A 19831-nucleotide genomic window follows, 5' to 3' on the forward strand; every position below is an offset into this window, starting at 1 on the left:
CTCTGTCCCAAAAATAAATAAACGTTGAAAAAAAAATTTAAAAAAAAAAAAAAAAAAATAACCAGAGTGACATCATCAGGTCTAAAAAATAATCACATTAATCCCCTGGTACCGTCAGTGCTCCCGGTACAAACAAGCCCCGGGCTGTCCGCCGTGCTTGCTTGGTGCCTGGCTTTGCTCTTTTCTCTTTCTGGTCTGTGCCGTCCGTCTCCCTCTCGTCTGGCACTTTGTGGTGTGATTACTGGAGGCGCTGGGTCGTTCCTCCTGCATCTCGTTAGGGGTCGTGAGAGGTCTCATCAGCTTCCAGATCTGAGTTTTCCTCTTTTGGCGGTAACGTTGCATAGATGACGTCCGCTCTGTGTTTTCCGACTTGAGCACCACGGATCCGGTGCCGGGGAGTCAGCGGTGCGTGGTGCTGAGACCGGCGTGCGCGCCTGGGGTCGCTGGTTTGGCCGTCTGTCACAGAGGCCCCTTGTGGACACTCCCTAGATCCATTCCTCGCTTTTTTTTTCTTTTTTAGTGTGTCTTTATTTGGAGAGAGAGAGAGAGAAAGAGACAAGAGCACGCACACACACACATGCAAGTGGGGAAGGGGCAGAGGGAGCATCCCAGCAGACTCCACGCTGTGCTGTCGGCCCAGAGCCTGACGCAGGGCTCGTTCGAACTCACACATCGCGAGATCACGACCTGAGCTGAAATCGAGTCAGGCACCCATCCAGCCGAGCCATCCGGGTGCCCCTGAATCCACTCTGTAACGTAGGGGTGCGGCCGAGCCGCCCGGGCGCCCCGGAATCTACTCTGTAACCAGGGGTGAGACAACTGCATCAGCTGTGTTCCCGCTGCCTCATCTGTTCACTCATTAGCTGGAATTTTCTATAAAGAAAAACTTTATTTTTTCTCTTCAACTTTTTGGTTCCCCTGTGAACAAGTCACCATCAGCCTTCAGCTTCCAGTGTTCGGAATCTCGAGTGGGTGAGCCCACATCTCCTACAGGCAGGTGTACCTCTGGTTCCCTCACTACCACGGTGAACGCGCGGGCTTTAACGTGTTCTGCGTTTCAGGCCGTTGCTGTCATTCTTTTTGATATTCAGAGTGCCCTCCTGTGGGCAGGGGTGCCTTCAGGCGGGCCCTTTAACCCACGGAGTTCGGGGAGGCTTTCTTACGTTCTGGTGTAACAGATGGTAACGTGTGTCATGTGCGCTTCTGGGCTCCACGTGGAATCCGGATTTCCCCCAGGAGGCCTGGCTCCTTTCGGTGAGAAATGGGACTGTAGAGACCAAACCTGCGTGCTTAGTCTGTTCCTTGTCACGCGTGGGGATTGTTTGCGGCCTTTGCAGGGGACAGTTAGGAAATGGTGTTTTTTTCCCCTGAAGAGAAACATATATCACAAGTTCAAACTGAGACTTCCAGTTCAAATGTCGGCTTGCATTTGATTTTATATTTACATCTTGTTTTACCACTGATAATCTTGGTTTCAGTTCTCTCCTCGGCTTCATCTCCTGGTGAGTCCCAGGACCGCACAGTTACAGTCCTTTGTGCCTGTGCACTACTTACATGTAACACGACCGCGGCTTTGGAACCACACTCGGGATGATGCCTCCCTGCGTGACAAAGCCGTCAGTGCACAGGCTCATTGTTTCATTTTGCTTTTGGTATTTAGACGTTGTCCCCCCCCCCTTTTTTTTAAATGTTTATTTATTTTGAGAGAAAGAGTGGGGGGTGGGCAGGGGAAGAATCCCAAGCAGGCTCCATGCTCATCGAAGACCTGACACAGGACTTGACCCCACGACCCTGAGATCATGGCCTGAGCGGAAATCAAGAGTCAGACGCTCAACCGACTGAGCCACCCGGCACCCCTTTCTCTCCCCTTTTGAGTGAATTTGTTTCTTGGGGGTTTGTTTGTTTTGTTTTGTTTTGTTTTGTTTTTGAGTGAATTTGGTCCTTGTTTGCTGTTACCCCATCCACATGGCCGTCCCGCCTGCCTGCAGAGTGTGCTGGTCTGGAGAAGACCGCCGCCCCCTCCCTGCCGCGGGTGCCGCCTTTCCCACATTTCCACAGAAACAAACAGGCCTCTGTGTTCAAGTCTTCACCCTCTTAGCTTCTTGAATTTTAAACAGATTTTCAAAAGACTGAAACACAATGCCTTAGAGGCCCTATTTACCGAACAGGTGATTTTTCCCATGAATGAGCGCTATTCTCGTCCTGTTCCCTGCACGGAGTGTAGTCTGGGGTGCGGTGAAACACCGCAAGTCTTTTGGGGAAATGTGACCACAGCAACTTTTTACTGTTTGAAGCAGGTGAGTTTTGTGTGCTCTTTAAGACATTCATTCAACAGCCTGCCTGTTAAAGCCGCCCCGTGCACCCCTGTCTTTTCAGGAGCTGTACCCCGCGTTCTGCATTCACAACGGAGGCTCTGACCTCGAGCGGCTCCCCACGGCCAGCACCTGCATGAACCTGCTGAAGCTGCCCGAGTTCTACGACGAGACGCTTCTGCGCAGTAAGCTTCTCTACGCTATCGAATGTGCTGCTGGCTTCGAGCTGAGCTGAGCGGAGGCCGGAACTGACCCTCTGCAGAGAACCGACCGGTGCCCGCAGCACAGGCAGCACCCCCCGGCCGCCGAGGGCGCTGGGGCCGGGCTCCCGCAGCTCTCCGCGTACCCCCATCCCTCATTCCACCCCCTCCATTGTCTAGATGGTCCAGTAAGTCACGGCCACTTACTTAGACGGACACTGCTTTTCAGATAACTTAGAATAACAAGGGTTACGTGCCATGCGGCTACGTTAGTAATTTGCCAACAAGAGCACAGTTTTAAGACTAGTGGCGACTCGGTGAAATTAACCAAAGATGAAGCTTTGGCTTTGCTGGTGGACTCGAGCCTCCCTCCGCCGGCGGGGCTCCTGGCGGGGCTCTTGGAGGGCGGCGCGTGCTCCGTCCGCAGAGACGTGGGGTCTGAGACGTGGAGGCGTCACTCTCAGGGCCCGCTGCTTCTCGTGTGGCTGAATTGTTTACAGTCCTAATTGTTAAAACGAAAGGCATTTTCTCTCCTGCTGCCTTTTCCCAAAGTGGTTAGGTCTGGAAAATACACCACGTGATAATATTTTATTTGCGCTGTTTAAGCCATTCCCCTGCACGGGACTAGCATGCTTGTTTCGGGGTACCGAGGACCGCACCGTGGTGGCTTGGGCACTCCCGTGTGTGGGTGTGTGCGAGGGGACGTTCATCCCTCTTCCCTTCCTGGCTGCACGCTGTGGCGGGAGAGCTCCCGGGAGAGGGGAGGGTCTCGTCCAGGCCCCACGGCACGCGTGGCCTCTGAGAAGTGGCGACGTGGGGAGAACAGACACTGGCATCGGAGTCACTTGAACCAAAGGGGCGGCTGCGGCTCTGCACTCAGTGTGGCCCCCTGTGGCCGGGCCATCCGCGGCCCACCGCCCTCCTACCCCGGGGCACGCGCCCCCCTCCCGGATGCGTGGGGTAATGCGCCGCCTGCGCCCTCCCCTGCGCCCTCCGCTTCTCGAAGGTGCTGCTTCTGGAGGAAGACCGGCCGGTCCCACGCGGGCCCGGGGGAGGGGCGTCGGTAACTCTCTCTTAAAAAGGCACTTTATCGGGACCTTCCTTGTTGCTGGGTGATTCCGGTCTCTGAAAACGGAGTGCGTCAGAGCGGCCCTCCCTCCCAACCAGGGGAGCAGGGGATCGGTGGGGGCGTGGAAGGGAGTGTGGAGAGGGGGCGTGGAGGGCCCAGTGGCTATTCCCCCCCCCCCCACCCCAGCATTTCCTGTCACCGGGGCTGGGGGCCGTGCTGTGGAAGTGACCAGAATTAGCAATATGCTTTTAAATGCGGGGAAACTGAATGACACTTTTAAGACAATGACCATATCAAAACAAAATGTATAATTTCGTAATTTGAATAATAAATTAAGTGTTTAAATGCTATTTGTAGTCTTGATATACAGAAATAAAATAATTAGGGTTTGTCCTTGGTTTTATTTTTATTTCAGGTTGGTTTATGGTGAATGTTCTGTATCTTCTTTACGTATTTGTGTATTTTATTATCCGTATTTTGAAAATGGATTATCTGGGACTGAGGGGGATGGGCAGTTCTACTTCCTTGGGTTTTTTTTCTCAGCTGCTCTGAGCTTATTTATTTGTATGTTCCAGTGGTTACATATTTGCATTAAATGTTTTCCCCGAGATTGTGTTGGAGTCCACCGAAGTCATTGTGATCACTTGTGGTCTGCCCTGCTGAAACGACCAAGATCCTCAGTATGCGCTGGTTTTGTCACGGACGTTCGAATGGCGCCAGGTGACCCGTGTGACAGCAGCCTGTGATCGTTCCCACGAACCCGGTAGAGTCCGCAGGAGCGCCTGCCGTCGGAACGCACCGAGAGGCTCTGGCAGATGGACCTGTGACGGCCCTTCCCGCGGCCCCCGGCGACCTGACTGCACAGCCCCCTGCCTGGGAGTGACCGCCACCTTCCCAGCCTCTTGGTGGGCCGAAGAGGACGTTGTTGAGAAAAATCATGCCTGAGGCAACACTCTCCTTGCTGCGCTGTACTTCGTGCGCACTGCTGGTAGCTCTGTGCTCAAACCTGAACGTCGTCGAGTCCCGGGGGGTTAGGCCAGGCACTTCTCACAAGCTGTCGCCTGCAGGTGGATTTCAGCCGGTAACCTAGAAGGGCACCGAGTTATGGCTGCACAGATGGCCAAAGCTTGGGAAGATCTGTTTAAAGAAAATTAAGATCACGTGTTGCTAGTTTCTTGTGGCTGCCATAATGTGACCACAGACGGGTGCCCGCAGCAGCATCTGTTCTCGGTGCTGGAGGCCCGGAGGCCCCCTGTGGGGAGGAATCCGTTCTTTGCCTCTTCCCCCTTCCGGTGGCTGCTGACGCCCCCGGGCTGAAGTCACGTCTTCTGCCCGCGTCAAATCTCTGTCTGCGTTTCTCCTCTGTGGATGCTGGCCCAGTGGAATTAGGGCCCCAGGATCGGCCAGCGGCCTCAAGATGCTCGACTACGCCTGCAAAGACCTTTTATCCAAGCAGTGTCCATTCACAGGTTCTAGGGGACATGAGCCTCTGTTGGAGGCCGAGAGGCGAAGTTCACCACGCCGTCTGACGGGCGGAGCAGCACGGTGGACGTGCCCTTTAACTTGGAAGTTGGGAACCTCTAACTCCCGCGTGGCCGTGGCCCCCAGAGCCCTGCGCAAGTCCGTCCTTTGCCATCAGGGAGTGCAGGGTCACACTGGATCGGTGTTACCCGGACTGGAACGAGGTGATCCAGGGAGGAACTCACAAGTCTGCATCTTTTCTAAGCTAATTTATTCATTTTGAGGGTGAGAAAGTGTGAGCGGGACAGGGGCAGAGAGAGAATCCCAGGCAGGCTCCGAGCTGTCCGTGCAGAGCCCGATGCGGGGCTCGAACCCACAACCCTGAGGTCATGACCTGAGCTGAAATCAAGAGTCAGACGCTCAACCGACTGAGCCACCCAGGCACCCCCACGAGTCTGCATTTTTAAAGGGTCCCAGTCCTTCCTGGGAGGCTGTTGGAAAATGATTACGCAGCCTCAGACACTCCTGAGCGGCCAAGGCCCTCCTGTCTGGGGCCGCCGCAAGTCGGAACCGACGTGCGTAGAGTCTGTGTCCGCTGTCCTGGGCGGTACCGGGCTCTCTGCTGCTGGGGCAGGTCCGTTCCCTCCAGCTCGGGGGCCCCAGCCAGGGCTCCGAAGGATGGGCAGGGTCCCCCTGTGTCCCACCACCCCCGCCGCAGGCACACAGGAGGAGGGTCTCCAGGGATTCTGGGCCAGACCTTGTGTCTGTGTCTAGCAGCAGCTCCCCGCTTGGCTTCCGGGTCGGCCTCCCAGACCCCGTGGGCCCAGGACACCTGCTGAACCCGCAGCCGGGCCCCAGATCATCGGCCCACCTCCCCCTCCCCACACTGCCGCCCCACGCACCCTGCCAGCTCTCCTCCCGGAACCGCCAAGCTGAGGACCTCTTGCCATGTTCTGCCACCTCCCTGTTCTCTGCTGTGGCCTCAGGTTTGCCTGGATCTGAGGTGCCTCCCGGCGTCCCCCGTACTTCTGCCCTCACTCACCTCCAGTCTGTTTTCAACTCCGTCGCCAAAGAAGACCCTGGATCCTCAGCCGGTCCTTGTCATTACTCCGGGTGGGACTTTCTGGCGTCTCCCAGTAAGAGCTGCCAGTAACACCCAGATCCCTCTCTCTTGCTGACTGGGCCCCACCGGCGGCTTTGGTTTCCTTCCCTGGCCTCAGGGCCTTTGCACTCGCTCCCTAAGCGTGAAGTTCTTCCCACAGACACTCAGGTGGCTCCCCCCTCACTTTCCTCAGGCGGTTCTTGGCTCGGTATCCCTTTCCTTCCCCAACCCCTCTCTGTCCCCATCATGACCTTTTGTGATGCATAGCTTCCTCAGTGGCACTGGTTTCATTTTCGTCTAAACTGCTGTATCCCAGCGCCTAGAATAACGCCTAGCACACAGGTGCTCAGTAATTGTTGAATGAACTTGCTTCACGAAGGAAGAAAGGGTTTGCTAACCACAGAAAGCTGCAAGTTAACGCCTCTGTGGATGCTCAGAGTGTGAATCCTTGGGCCCAGATTAGAAACCTTTTGCGAACAGAGTAATGAGAAGCTGATGATCTTTACGGCCTGCCCTGCCCTTCCGGCCCCAGAACGGACCCTTTCTGGGGCACTGCTCCTTTACTGGGGACTTTGGTCCTGCAGTCCTGTCACTCGACACCTGCAGTCCTGAGAAAAGAGGGCTTTGTCAGCCTCCCCAGTGCTGGTTACCAGGTAACCTTGGGTCCTCCCTGTGTTCTCAGACCCGCGCAGGCTCCATCCGGTAGGCGCGCGTGAGGCTGTGGTATTAACGGTGTGACAGACAAGTCCCTGCCTGCCCTCCAGTCCCAGTCTGTCCTGGCTTCTCTTAGCGACAGCTCCCTACCGGCCACCATCAGGAGCCAGTCAGTCGTCTTGAAACTTGAGCCTCTTCAGAGAACCAGCCGGACTATCCTACTTGCGTCTTCACGTGGTGACTTTAAGATGATAGGATATAGGGGCGCCTGGGTGGTGCAGTCGGTTAAGCGTCCGACTTCAGCCAGGTCACGATCTCGCGGTCCGTGAGTTCGAGCCCCGTGTCGGGCTCTGGGCTGATGGCTCAGAGCCTGGAGCCTGTTTCCGATTCTGTGTCTCCCTCTGTCTCTGCCCCTCCCCCGTTCATGCTCTGTCTCTCTCTGTCCCAAAAATAAATAAAAAACGTTGAAAAAAAAATTAAACAAAAAGATGATAGGATATAAAGCAAGACTTTTTTTTTTAAGTTTGTTTATTTTGAGAGCGAGATGGGGGGGAGGGGCAGGGGGAGAGGGAGGGAGAGAATCCCAAGCAGACTCTGTGCCACCAGCACAGAGCGCAGCCTGGGGCTCGAACCCACAAACCGTGAGATCATGACCTGAGCCGAAGTTAGATGCCCAACCGACTGAGCCACCCAGGAGCCCCAAGCAAGGCTTTTAACAAAAGTCTGTAAGTTTACAGACACCTGGGCGGCTCGGTTAGTTAAGCCTCTGACTTCGGCTCAGGTCGCGATCTCATGGTTTGTGAGTTCAAGCCCCGCGTCCCGCTCTGTGCTGACAGCTCGGACCCTGGAGCCTGATTTGGATTCTGTGTCTCCCTCTCTCTCCGCCCCTCCCCCACTTGAACTCTGTCTCTCTCAAAAATAAACATTAAAAAAAATTTTTTTTAAGTCTTAAAGTTTAAAATCCCATTGCCTTCCTTCCCCAAAATATTACACATGGAGTTGGCATACGGGCAAGCAGTTCCACTTCCAGGGTTAAACCGAGACGTGGGAACGTTCAGCCAGGCTCGTACGTAGGCTCTTTCAGCAACATTATGCACAGAAGAAAGACTGATGGGGAATAAACAACATATGTCTGGACAGGACACCCGAAGCACAGGCACAGAAGCGGAAACAGATGGCCGGGCCGCCTCAAAGTATGCAGCCTCTGCACCGCAAAGGAGTCACCGACAGAATGAGACGGTGGCCTGCAGGTTGGGAGAAAATATGTGCAAACCACGTATCCTTTCGGGGGTTGGTATCCAAAGTGCACAAGGAGCTTCAGAGCAAAAGCAGCCAGCTTAAAAAATGAACCAAGGACCTGAGCACACATTTCTCCAAAGAAGACGTCCAGCCAGCCAGCAGACACGCGAAAAGATGCCCAACATCGCTCATCACCAGGAAACGCGAATCAAGCCCACAGCGAGATGTGACCTCACGCTGGTCGGGACGGCAAAAGCCAGCAACACAGGCGACGACGGGTGCTGGCGAGGACGCGGAGCAAAAGGAACCCTCCTGCACCGCCAGAGGGCACGCAAGCTGGGGCGGCCACCGTGGAGAGCAGTACGGAGGGTCCTCGGAACGTTAAAAGTGTAAATACCGCCAATCCCATTTCTGGATATTTACCCAAAGGAAGCGACATCAGCGTCTCACGGCAGCATCCTTCACGGTAGCTGAGACGTGGAAACAACCCTAAGTGTCCGCGGATGGATGGGTGGATGAGATGGGGGGGCTCGGGTGACAGAGAGAGCCGCGGTGGTATTCCGCCATGAAGAAGGAAACCCTGCCTGCCGCGTGTGGCGGCCTGGACTCACCGGGGGACCCTCCGCTCGGTGAGGCATTCGCCACACGACGACAGATGCCGCGTGATCTCCCCTGTACGCGGACCCTGACCAAGCAGAACTCCTGGAGGCACGGAGAACGGTGGCTGCCAGGGGCCGGGTGGGGGAGGGGGGCCGGCCACCCCGTGCGCGGCGAGCGGCGCCCCGTGCCCTCCCCACACACGGAGCGACCCGGGTGGTGGCCGTGGGCGCGGCCGCCGTTCCAAGTCCACCGCGTGCGCGCCTGTGAAATCACGCACAGCCCGAGCAGGTGCAGTTCTCGCCGATCATACCACAGCAACGCTGGAAAAAACCAAGAAAAAAAACGAACTATGGAAACAAGCGTGCTTCACACGCTCCGGAGGCCCTGCATGGTCCTCGGGGCTCGGCGGTCCCTCCCCTGGCGCTGCAGGCTCCGGACGCCGCTGTCAGTCCTGCAGGGTTTAACGACGTGACCCCTGCAACCCTAGGACAGAGCGCCTGGGAAGCCCCAGCGTCAACCACCAGTGACTGAGCCTAAAGGCCTACAGCTACGCACGTCGCAAGGGGGCCGTACCCCACGTCTCTAAATTTCTCTCATCTGGGCAAGATGTTTGTTTACTTAGACGCAGCCTTTTCCCTTTTAAACAGACTACCTTTTAGGACACTTTTCGCTTCGAAGCCAAACCACCCGACGCACACATTCAGCACCCAGGACGACGTACCCAGGATCCAGCACCCAGGACGGGAGACGGTCCGGCAGCGATCGACTCCAGCTGCTTCTTACGCGGGATTTGCCGCTTCTCTGGCACCACTACCCACATGTCCAGCGCGCGGCCGCGTCCCCCCCAAACTCGTAACCCAGGAGGGGATCGGCCGCCAGGGCAGAGCCATCACGCTGGGCAGTGGCTTCAGCAGCGCAGACCAGGTGTCCCCGAGGCTGCGCGTCTCTCACGGCACAGGGACCCCGTCCCGCCCGAACACGAGCCCCCAGAGCCGCCTCCACGTCTGCTCGGTCCCCTTCTCGCCCCTCGTGCCGCGTTTGTCCTGTGACTCTGTCTCGTGCTTTGCTTGGTGTGACGAGTCAGGAGCCAAGTTAAACACGAAGTGAGCTGTCCCTGAGTTTGGAGCCGGGGACCTGCTGTAACCTTGCGGTATGACCGCGTAGACGGCATCACGGAGAGATGGGACCGGTGCCCAAGGCGGAGACGGGAGCCCTCCGGAGAGGCTCACCCGATGCCCAGCCCGCCGCCCCTGTGGTCTGGGACCCCCAGTGCTGGAGCCACGGGAAATTAACCTGTCTCCCTCCTGCGGGGACCCTGACCCGTCCCCTCCTGCGACCAGCCCAGCGCCACCTGCCCTTCCCTTGGGCTCTGTGACACCGCGGCTTGAGCGGGTCACAGGGTCCTCTGTCCCCCAGCCGTGTCTTCCCCGCAGCTTGGCTGGGCTCTCCCGGGGGGCCTCCTCTGTTCTGTGCCCAGGGGGTCACCGCGTCCTGTCCACACAGAGGCGACTCACGGCCGGGTCCTCAGCTCACACCTCCCTTTGTGCCCCACCTTCTTGCTTCGTGCACCCCGCTTGGATACCGCAGGGCGCCTCCCCGACCCACACTCAGATGTCCCACCACACTCTCCCATGTCCCCCAGGCCTCCCCAAACCCAGGCGCTGTGCCTCCTCCCCGGCCACTCCCACAGCTGGACGCCCACCCGCTGGCGTCTCTCACGGGGTCTGTGTCCCCCACTAGCCGAGCAGTGCCGCCCGGAGAGTGACCGGCTCGGCGCTCCTCGGCGCCCGGTGCGCTCAGCGCCAGTACTGCTAAGGAGGAAGGCAGACGGGCGTCAGGTGTGGACAAAAGACAAAATATTTGAGATAAGTATGATGAGAAATTTATCGTTTCCATGTTTATGGGTCAAAGACATAAGTATTATATTTCATACTGAAAGGTCACCATGAAGACAAGGCCTCACGCTGTTGGGGTCAACAGTTTCTGGAATTTTCTAGAACTCACTGACTCTTTCCTAACGTTTGAGCATCTCAGATTCCACATTCAAGCTGGGACCTTCCGGGCTCCTCCCCTCCCTCCCCCTGAAGTCATGGCCACACTCAACTCATCTCCCCTCTCCCCCTCCTCGGGGCACCAAGACCCCCCACCCCGGGCTCAGCGACTCACAAGATGGACCCCCAGCACTCACCGTGCGGGCTCACTCCTTTGGAAGGACGCAGATTAAAGCAGGAAGGGCGTGTGGGCTGGGTCGGGGGAGACGACAGCAGCCGGGTGGGAAGGGCAGCCCCGGGGAGCTCGCCGGTGCCCCCGTGTCCACAGCTTTTGTTGGCTTCGCTCACGTAGGCACACGACACCCATGACTGACCTCACTTGCTCGTCCTGCAGTCCCCTTGACGGCCACCGGGCACAGCCAGGCCCAAAGCCCCAGGGCACACAGAGACAGGCGCCTGCCGGGACAGGCGGGCCGTCAACCCAGCCCGAGGCCGCAGGCACAGAAGACACTCTTAGGAGGCAGGACATGACGAGAGCTGCCGGACTTCCCCAGTCCCCAAGACCTTTGGAATGTGCGGGGCTGGACGCCCCCCTCCACGGCACCCCGGTCTGCACCCGCACCGTGCACACGGACCCGACCTGGACTGTTGTCCCGGGAGGTTAGGCCTGGGCCTCGGTGGCCGCGGGGGCCCCAGCACAGGGTCTGCTCACCTCAGTCACGGGGAGATACTCCCACGCTGACGCCACGTGGCTCCCAAAGTTCCCGAGGGGCTCCCCCACCAGCCTGTGCCCGTCTGGGAGGGCGCTAACCATGGCCTGACACCAGCAGAGCCGCAGCAACTATTTGCCGCCTGCTGCATGCAGGCTCCAGGAAATGGAAGCCCCCGGAAGGTGGTGTGGAGGCACAGGCCTGGCAGGAAAGCCGGGTGAACAGGAACACGGGGAAATGGCTTCCGTGTAACTTGGAGCCAGACTGTGATGTCAGGGCTGGGGGCTTGCTGTCTGAGCTCCAACGGCAGGCCCGGCTGGCCTGACATGAGCCCATCCACATCCAGGGGGACCAGCCGTTGATACACAACTGTCCACAGACAGGGCAGGGGGATTCAGCTCCCTCCATGCAACGGTGGGGGTCCCTGGGGGGAGATGGGAATTATCAGGGCTCTGATGGAAACGCACGGTTTCCTTTTTTTATTTATCTATTTTGAGGGAGAGAGAAGGAGCTCGAGCAGGGGAGGGGCAGAGAGAGGGAGACACAGAATCCAAACCAGGCTCCAGGCTCCGAGCTGTCAGCACAGAGCCCCACGCGGGGCTCAAACCCACCAACGGTGATGAGATCGTGACCTGAGCGGAAATCAGGAGTCAGAGCTTAACCCACTGAGGCGCCCAGGGCATCGTGCACAGGAAGGTTACTGACAGTGGAGCAGAAAGGGTGCTTTATGTGACGCCAGCTCCCAGAGGACCCCTGGGGCCAGGAGAGAATAGAACACCCTCTGTCCTTGGTCTGATGCTCCTTGGGGAGGACTCGGCCGGTGTCAGCTGAGACGTGGCCCCAGGCTAATCACCTGTGGCCAGAGGGTTGGGCCACGTCCCACAAAATAGCCCTGAACCCACAGCACTGGGTCAGGCCCGTGGCACCCACGCCCACCCAGGAGACGCTGCTGGGAAAGCGGCTGGGACCTGCCCGAAGGCACAAGGTGGCCTGGCACACAGGGGCAGGGTGGGCGGCCGGAGACCCCCGGGTGCCTGAGACCAGGCCCTGCCAGCACCGTGGTGTCGTGTGGCCTCCCCAGGGAGGGAGCCGCTGAGGGCGGGAAGGGGAGCCTGCCGGCGGCTCGGTACCCGGGAGCTCCAGGGCCTAGAAGGAGTGGACTCCTCACGAGGATGTCCACGCGTTTGAGGCCTGTGCTCCCGGGCCCCCCGAGGGGACACGGGGACATAGAGCGGATGGTGGCCGTCCTGTGACGGAGCTGGGACCGGCTGGCCTGGACTCGGTCCCCAGGGACGCGGAGCAGGAGGGGGGCGGAGGAGGCCATGAAGGTGTAGGTTGCCCCCCCGCCCCCCCCCCGACGACACGCAGTAGCGTTCTTTCCCCCGCGAGCCGGGAGCCGGCGGGGAAGGGGAAAGCCTGGGGTGGGCGGGCGGGCGGGCGCTGTCGCAGGGGGCACGCCTGCTCCCGGGCCTCCCGCCCCGCCCGCGCCGACACCCCGCCGCCCTCTTCCCCCGCCCCCAACCTGCCGCTGACCGCACCCAGCCCGCAGTTCCGCCTGTGGCCGGCAGGGGGCGCCGGGGCTGCACGCGCCGTCCGCTCGCACCGACACGCGTTCGCGTGCGTGTGCGCATGCGCCGGAGCTGCGCACCCTTGGCGACCACGCGCGCAGCGGCTGCCCCTCCACCTGCTCGCGGCCGGAACCCGAGGCGGGCGCTGCCGGGGCGGCGGTCCTTGCTGCCCCGGCTGCGGGGCTGGCGGCCTTCCTGGGCCCCGGGCCGCACGACAGGCGGGGCTGGGCAGGTCTCAGGGCGTGTCGCAGGCCGCGCGGTCCCTAACATTTGGAACACACTTATTTTACTTCCTTTTAAATACATTTGCAGAAAGGGGCGGCGCCTGGGTGGCCGGGTCGGTTAAGCATCGGACTTCGGCTCAGGGCGTGATCTCATGGTTCGTGAGTTCGAGCCCCGCGTCCGGCTCTGGGCTGACGGCTCGGAGGCTGGAGCCCGCCTCGGATTCTGCGTCTCCCTCTCTCTCTGCCCCTCCCCTGCACGCTCTCTCTCAAAAATAAACATTAAAAAAAAATTTAAAAACATGAACATGGGCACCAACACGTGGGTCAAAGGCCCGTCCCACGCCCACAGCGTGAGGGGCTAGTGCGTCTCCCCCGGCAGGGCACCCCAGCCTCCCATCCACCCTAACCCCCCTCACTGTGTTTAGTTCAGCCGCTGCTTGTGTTAAATCCGAGCTGTCCGCGCTCGCTGTGTGGAGGCTTCTACAGAAATGACCCCTCGGCCCCCACCTGCCCGCATGTCAAGCCCGGGCAGCCGAGGAAATGGGGACGCCTGGTTGGGAATCACTGCAGGACGAGCACACCGAGCGGCGTGTGGGGACCACCGCCCATCGGTCACTTCCCTGGGCCGCAGCCTGGTCGGCCGTCCCGTCCCGTGTGTCCTTGAACCGAGACTTCCTTCCGAGCCATTCCTTTTCCGGGTGAGGCATGCGGAGCCCAAAGACAGTGAGCGCCTTAGTGTGAGATGTCGCGTGGTTAGGAAGAGGGTAGAAGCTGGGACCCCGGGCAGGATGGCGGATGGGCCGCTGGAACCCGTGTGGGCTACTCCCCCCGGGGGGCGGTACCCACGGGGGGTCCGGGCGGGGACCGGTCTGGGGACATTCTTAGTCTCCACAGCCGGGGCGGACGTGCTCCCGGCATGGCATCCATGCGTGGAAGCCAGGGGCGCCGTGGACGGGCCACCGAGCTAGGAGCACCCCCCCCCCCAACACGGAATGGTCAGCCTCTAATGCCCTCACCTCACCTCCGCCGAAGGACAGATGAATGAATGATGGATGACGGCCCAATAAATGTTTTACGGCAGAGACGCTTCATCTCCAGGCCTCAGCCTTCCCATCGGACACCTGCCTCTCCCTGGGCAGCCTAACTCCCGGGCCATCAATATCCAGTTTTTATGAACAGGCAGCACAAGGCCAGGCCGTGCGGGTTATAAAGCACGTTTAATCTTTCAAGTCATTTAAGACGCAGTTTCAATTATTTACATCTTTAGCAAAACCATCAGTCACATTAAGCGATCTGCCGTCTGGGCCAACGATTCTGTGAAACAGAGAGGCGGGGGCGGTAGACAAGGCCGCTTCGCCGAGCGGGGGGGGGGGGGCAGCCACAGGGGGAGGAGCAGGGCACCCCGCGAGGCAGGAGTTTCGGCGACAGTAAACGACACCCGTATCCCAAGCGCCCCCCACGTCCATCCGCGTCCCGTGGCACCCACGTCCTGCACCTTGTCTAGCAGCAAAGCAGGGAGGGCGCGGCAAAGACCGGCTTCTGGGCCTGCAGCCCGGGAAACAGGGAGGCAGGGGCGGTGGCCAGGACCACAGTCCCCACTGCGGGCCCCTCAGGGCCAGTGGTGGCCTCCTGGTCGTCCACGGCCTGGGCCCGGAAGCCAAGGACGCCGGCCCCACCCGAGGACCCTAGTCCGGCCCGCGGGGCCAGGCGGTAGATGGAAGTCGTCTGGACCCTGTCAGGACAGCCCGGGCCTGGAGGTCAGAGGAGGGAGGCCGGCGCAGGGTCCACGCTGCCTGCCCCGAGGGGCAGGCCGCTGTTCAGCTGGGCCCTGGGACGGAAGCCCGGCGCCCCAGGGGCTAGAGAGGAGGAAGAAGGTGGACAGGGAGCGGCGGGGAGGGAGGGCAGGCCCCTGAGTCACCACCAGAGGATACTGGGCGGGGATGCTCCCCCTGCCCCTGCATCCGGAGCCACTGGGGAGGGGAGAGGAGGGACATCAGCAGGGCAAGCCCCCCCACCCCCGCACAAACTCCATTCCCCCCCCCCCCCGGTTCACGCGCAGGACACCGGCCGCCTTCCCCGCCTGGGCAGAGCCGCGCCCTCAAGCCGCGCAAGTGAGGGCGGGTCCATGTGGTCCCAGAGCCGGGTTAGTGGAAATACCCTCCCCCACCAGCCCCCACCCGACCGCCCTCCCGACCAGGTTAAGGCGCATGCACACACGCCCTGGCGTGCGCGCTCAGACCCCATGTGGGGACGGTCCGCTCGATGCACCTTCCTGGCCCTTCCGAGGGACCTTCTGGCGCTCCTGCGGCTGCCGTGCCCCCCACCGGTGACCTCGTGCCGGGTCACTGGCCACGCACACAACTCTGGAGGCTGAACTCGCACGGGAGGAAACGCCAGGGGCAGGAAGGCACTTGCATGATTTGGGAAGTCACCGTTTGTTGTTCCACAAAGCCCGAGGGACAGAGCTGGCCCCGCGGTGGGGTGCGGGCCTGGGGGCTCAGAGGAGCAGGTGGGGGCCAGACTCGGCCTTTCCGGTGGGCGCAGACAAGGGTTTGCTGACCCCGGGTTTGTGAGCAGGTGTCTGACTCAGCGCCAGGGCCCCAGGAGGAAGGGGGCGAGGGCCTGGAGGGCCGTGACAGTGCCAACCCCAAGCGGACGTTGTGAACTTGTGACATTTAGGAAGCCTGGACTTCGGGCAGCTGTGTGGTCTGGGGGGCAGGGAGGTGGAGCCTGGGATGCAGGGAGGCGGGGCCCGGGGCGCAGGGAGGAGGCGGGGCCTGGGATGCAGGAAGGCGGGGCCCGGGGCGCAGGGAGGAGGCGGGGCCTGGAATGCAGGGAGGCGGGGCCCGGGGCGCAGGGAGGAGGCGGGGCCTGGAATGCAGGGAGGCGGGGCCCGGGGCGCAGGGAGGAGGTGGAGCCTGGGATGCAGGGAGGCGGGGCCCGGGGCGCAGGGAGGAGGAGGAGCCTGGGATGCAGGGAGGCGGGGCCCGGGGCGCAGGGAGGAGGCGGGGCCTGGGATGCAGGAAGGCGGGGCCCGGGGCGCAGGGAGGAGGCGGGGCCTGGGATGCAGGAAGGCGGGGCCCGGGGCGCAGGGAGGAGGAGGAGCCTGGGATGCAGGGAGGCGGGGCCCGGGGCGCAGGGAGGAGGCGGGGCCTGGGATGCAGGGAGGCGGGGCCCGGGGCGCAGGGAGGAGGCGGGGCCTGGGATGCAGGGAGGCGGAGCCTGGGAGGCGGGGCCTGGGGACGCCTCTTCTGGCCCCTCCTCCCTCTGGCTTCGGGGGGGGGGGGGCAGGTGAGAGCCGTCCACGCTGTGTTCCCCGGGGAGATGACGCTTGCTCTGGCCTTGTCTGTCCTGAGGTTTGACCCCCTGGTGTTCTAACAAGTCCCCTCACGAGGGTGCCTGTGGCCTCCCGCCCAAGACGGGGTGGATGAGCCCCAGTAAGTACGGGGGTCCCCATGAAGACGTGGGGCACGCGGAGACCCGCGGCAGAGCTGGCACAGAGCACGGGCGAGCGTCCAGCACCCCAGAGGGGACAAGGAGGCAGGAAGGAGCAGGTGCGGGAGGGGCCCGAGTCTCGGCACCGGCAGGCCTGTGAGGCCTGGCCCCACCCACAGCTCCTTCTGGAAGCTTCCCTGGGCTCCGCCGCTGCTACGAAGCCTCTCCTTCCCCGGGCTCCCCAGAAGTTTACCCAGCACGGGTTTTTATGCATTTCTTGACACTTGTAGGGGATCCCTCCACCCCCTTCCCCCATGCCCTCCTTTGTGAAGGAAAGGGATCCCCTGACCTGCAGACCCCCAGACGGTGGGACTGGTCACATCTGCTCGCTCCCGGAGGACCAAGGCCGCTGAAACAGGCCCTCATCGATTAATGATGTCTGCCGTGGGCGCAGAGGGGCCCCTGGTGGCCTGTGTGGGAGGGTCGCCATGGCTGGATGTCAGGGAGCGCCGGGCTGCGAGCCCGCCAGACTGACAGCCCCACTCTGTCCCCCGCTCTCCCCGCAGAGACCCCCTAGTCCGGGCCCAGAGTCCCCGGGCGCAGAGCGCGGCTCACCTGCTTCCCTGTGGGCCTGCCGCCCAGGTGCGGAAAGGAGGGACACCTTCCGAGTCAGAGCTCGGGCTTCGCCGGGCTCTGCTCCGAGAGGCTGGCCCCCTGACATCCTGGACGGGCCGGAGGCTCACGTCCGGTGGCGCACCGTGGACACCGCAGGGTAATCGCCCAGCCGGACCCTCAGTCCCTGGGTTCCAGTCCAGTGTCTGCGTAAATGGCAGGCGGGTGACACCTCCCGCCCTCCAGGACCTCGGCCTGGCCAGGGTGTGTCCCGCTCTGCAGGCCACCTCTGAGGGACCTTGTGCAGAGATAAAGTCACGCCCCTTCGCACACTGGCAGGGCGAAGGCCAAAGGGCTGACCCCGAGTGGCCTCCCCACTCAGGAGGCCCGGGTGCCCAGCCAGCCGCACCGGCCTTCCGTCCCTCGTGGTGGGCCTCTGGGAAGCAGGCCTGACCAGGACGGGAACGTCAGTGGGGACAGCTGGGCCGCAGAAGGAAAGCCCCAGGGAAGTGGCTTGGGAAGGGAAGGGGACACACACTCATTTACTGTTCACATGCCTGCTAAGGTCCCCTAAACATCCCAACACAACATGAAGGATCCCATCCTGATCCCCAGCACCCCTCACAGGAGAACAAAGGCCGGGATGGGAGCGCCCCTGCAGGTTCCGGAAGGTTCTAGAAGATTCTAGAGTGTTTGTGCCTGGGCTGCCTCAGAGGCACCCGTCCGTTCAGGGGTGCAGCCCTCATCTGGGAGGAGCCCGGTGAGTTGCACAGGAGGGACTGTACTGGCTCTCCGGGGCCGGACTGAGGGCTGAAGGGCTGAGGTTCAGGGAGGGGCGGCAGGAAAGCCAGCTCGGAACCGAGAGACTCAAGCTTGTCAGCTCCAACCCAGGGCAGTTTACGCAGGCTCGCTGTGCCTCGGTTTCCCTCGTGTGCAATGGTGGTAAGAAGACCCACCTGAAGGCTCGCTGGGAGAGTTTACGCGCATCAACTGAACCTGCACACGTCAGTTGTCCCCAAAAGGCAGCTGTTATTGGGAAGGGGCCCGCGGCCTCGGGGCTCCCCGACCTCGCGGAGCTGGGGCTCGGCAGCTGGCGGGCAGCCACTGACTTCAGGCTCTCCGGGAGGCACACCCCATGTGAATCAGGGCTGCCGCCAGCCGGGTGGAGCCAAGGACTCGGTGACCTAATGGCGTTGGCTTTGCTCCCTGACCTTTGCCATGCCAGGTGGACAGGGGCACCGGAGCCCTGGGCCTGTGGGGTGTGCAGGGGAGAGGAAGGGGGCGAGGCGAGCCCATAGTCCTGAGGCCGCGTCAACCCACCCCGGGCCCCGGGAGACGGCCACCTGGCACCGTGGACACTCCGCCGGCCACCTGCCCACCCCCCGGCCGCCGCTGTCTTGGCCCCCGGTCCCCGTCCCCCCCGGCCGCCGCTGTCTTGGCCCCCGGTCCCCGTCCCCCCCGGCCGCCGCTGTCTTGGCCCCCACCTGTGCTGCAGGCCGGGACCCACGTCCACCCACACCGCATCCCAGGGCCTCACCCTGCACCAGACATTGTTGGAGTTCAAGAAACGTTCGTGGAATGAACAAGGGCCTGTATAGCCGGTGGAGGGGGTGGTGAGGACCCTGAGGGCCGCCACTCTTCAGGACACGCAAGCGTCTGACGGGGCTCCTCTTGGAGATCCCGGAATGAGAAGTCAGAATTCCTGCCAACTGTTAGGCTCCTGAAGGCACGTTAGGCTGTACTTTTCAATAGCGCTTTATTTTCGTGTCTTTAAGTAACATCGATTGCCCATAATAATAAGAGTGAATCATTTTTCTGTGATAGGGACATACTAAAAATTATGAGCTTTTTCTGTTTTAAAAGACATTACACTAAATGCATGGTTCACTGTAATTTAAAACAGCTCTGAAAAAAACCAATAAAATAACATAATAAAATAAAACAAAACAGCTTCAGCATCACTTGATTTCCTTTATCTTTCTTAAGATAGTTCTAAAAACACATTACCCTAAATGCGTGGTTCACTATGATTTAAAACAGCTCTGAAGAAAATAAAATAAAATGAAATGAAATAATAAAATGAAATGAAATAATAAAATAAAATGAAATGAATGAAATAATAAAACGAAATGAAATAAAATAAAATAAAATAATAAAATTAAATTAAATAATAAAATAGAATAAAATAAAATAAAATAAAATAATAAAATAAAATGCAGCTCTGGCTCCCACTTGGCTGATTTCCTTTATCTTAAGATCGTTCCGACATTTCTCAGAGTCTTGATTTCATCATCATGGATATTTAAAGAGTTCAGTTTAATAAGAAATAATTGCATTTAGTAGCACCTATGAGAATCTGCAGCCCGTGGCCGCCGCTCAGACGTGGCTGGGTGGGTGGCATTCAAATACTGTGCCGCTGTGTCAGCCAGCAAGGTCGCAGCCACACAGACCTGCCCCCAGGGCTCGGAAGCGCCTGGTTCCCGCAGCCCGGGGCGGGGGGGGGGGGGGGGGGGAGGGGGGGGTGTGTGACCTGAGCCAGGCTGCCCTTCCGGCCAGGAATGACTCGCAGCGGCGGCACACGGGTCCCACGCGTCTCCACCGTGGCGGCAGCTCCCAGGAAGGCTGCTGGGGTCTCACCGTTTCCCAAGTGCCCT

The 19831-nt window shown here is 60.3% G+C and overlaps 1 protein-coding gene across 3 annotated transcripts in view; it reads left to right on the forward strand.

Annotated features, from left to right (window-relative positions):
• The window catches only part of UBE3C (ubiquitin protein ligase E3C), a 119271-nt gene extending 115084 nt beyond the window's left edge, over positions 1–4187 (forward strand). For all 3 annotated transcript variants that reach the window (XM_030308904.1, XM_030308905.1, XM_030308906.1), the window contains one exon: positions 2377–4187. In XM_030308904.1, the coding sequence (XP_030164764.1) occupies positions 2377–2547 (171 nt within the window). In that variant the 3' untranslated portion in view covers positions 2548–4187. The remainder of the gene's footprint in view (positions 1–2376) is intronic.
• Positions 4188–19831: the final 15644 nt, after the last annotated feature.

The sequence above is a fragment of the Lynx canadensis genome, chromosome A2, assembly GCF_007474595.2.
Source record: "Lynx canadensis isolate LIC74 chromosome A2, mLynCan4.pri.v2, whole genome shotgun sequence".
NCBI classification, from domain to species: Eukaryota; Metazoa; Chordata; class Mammalia; order Carnivora; family Felidae; genus Lynx; species Lynx canadensis.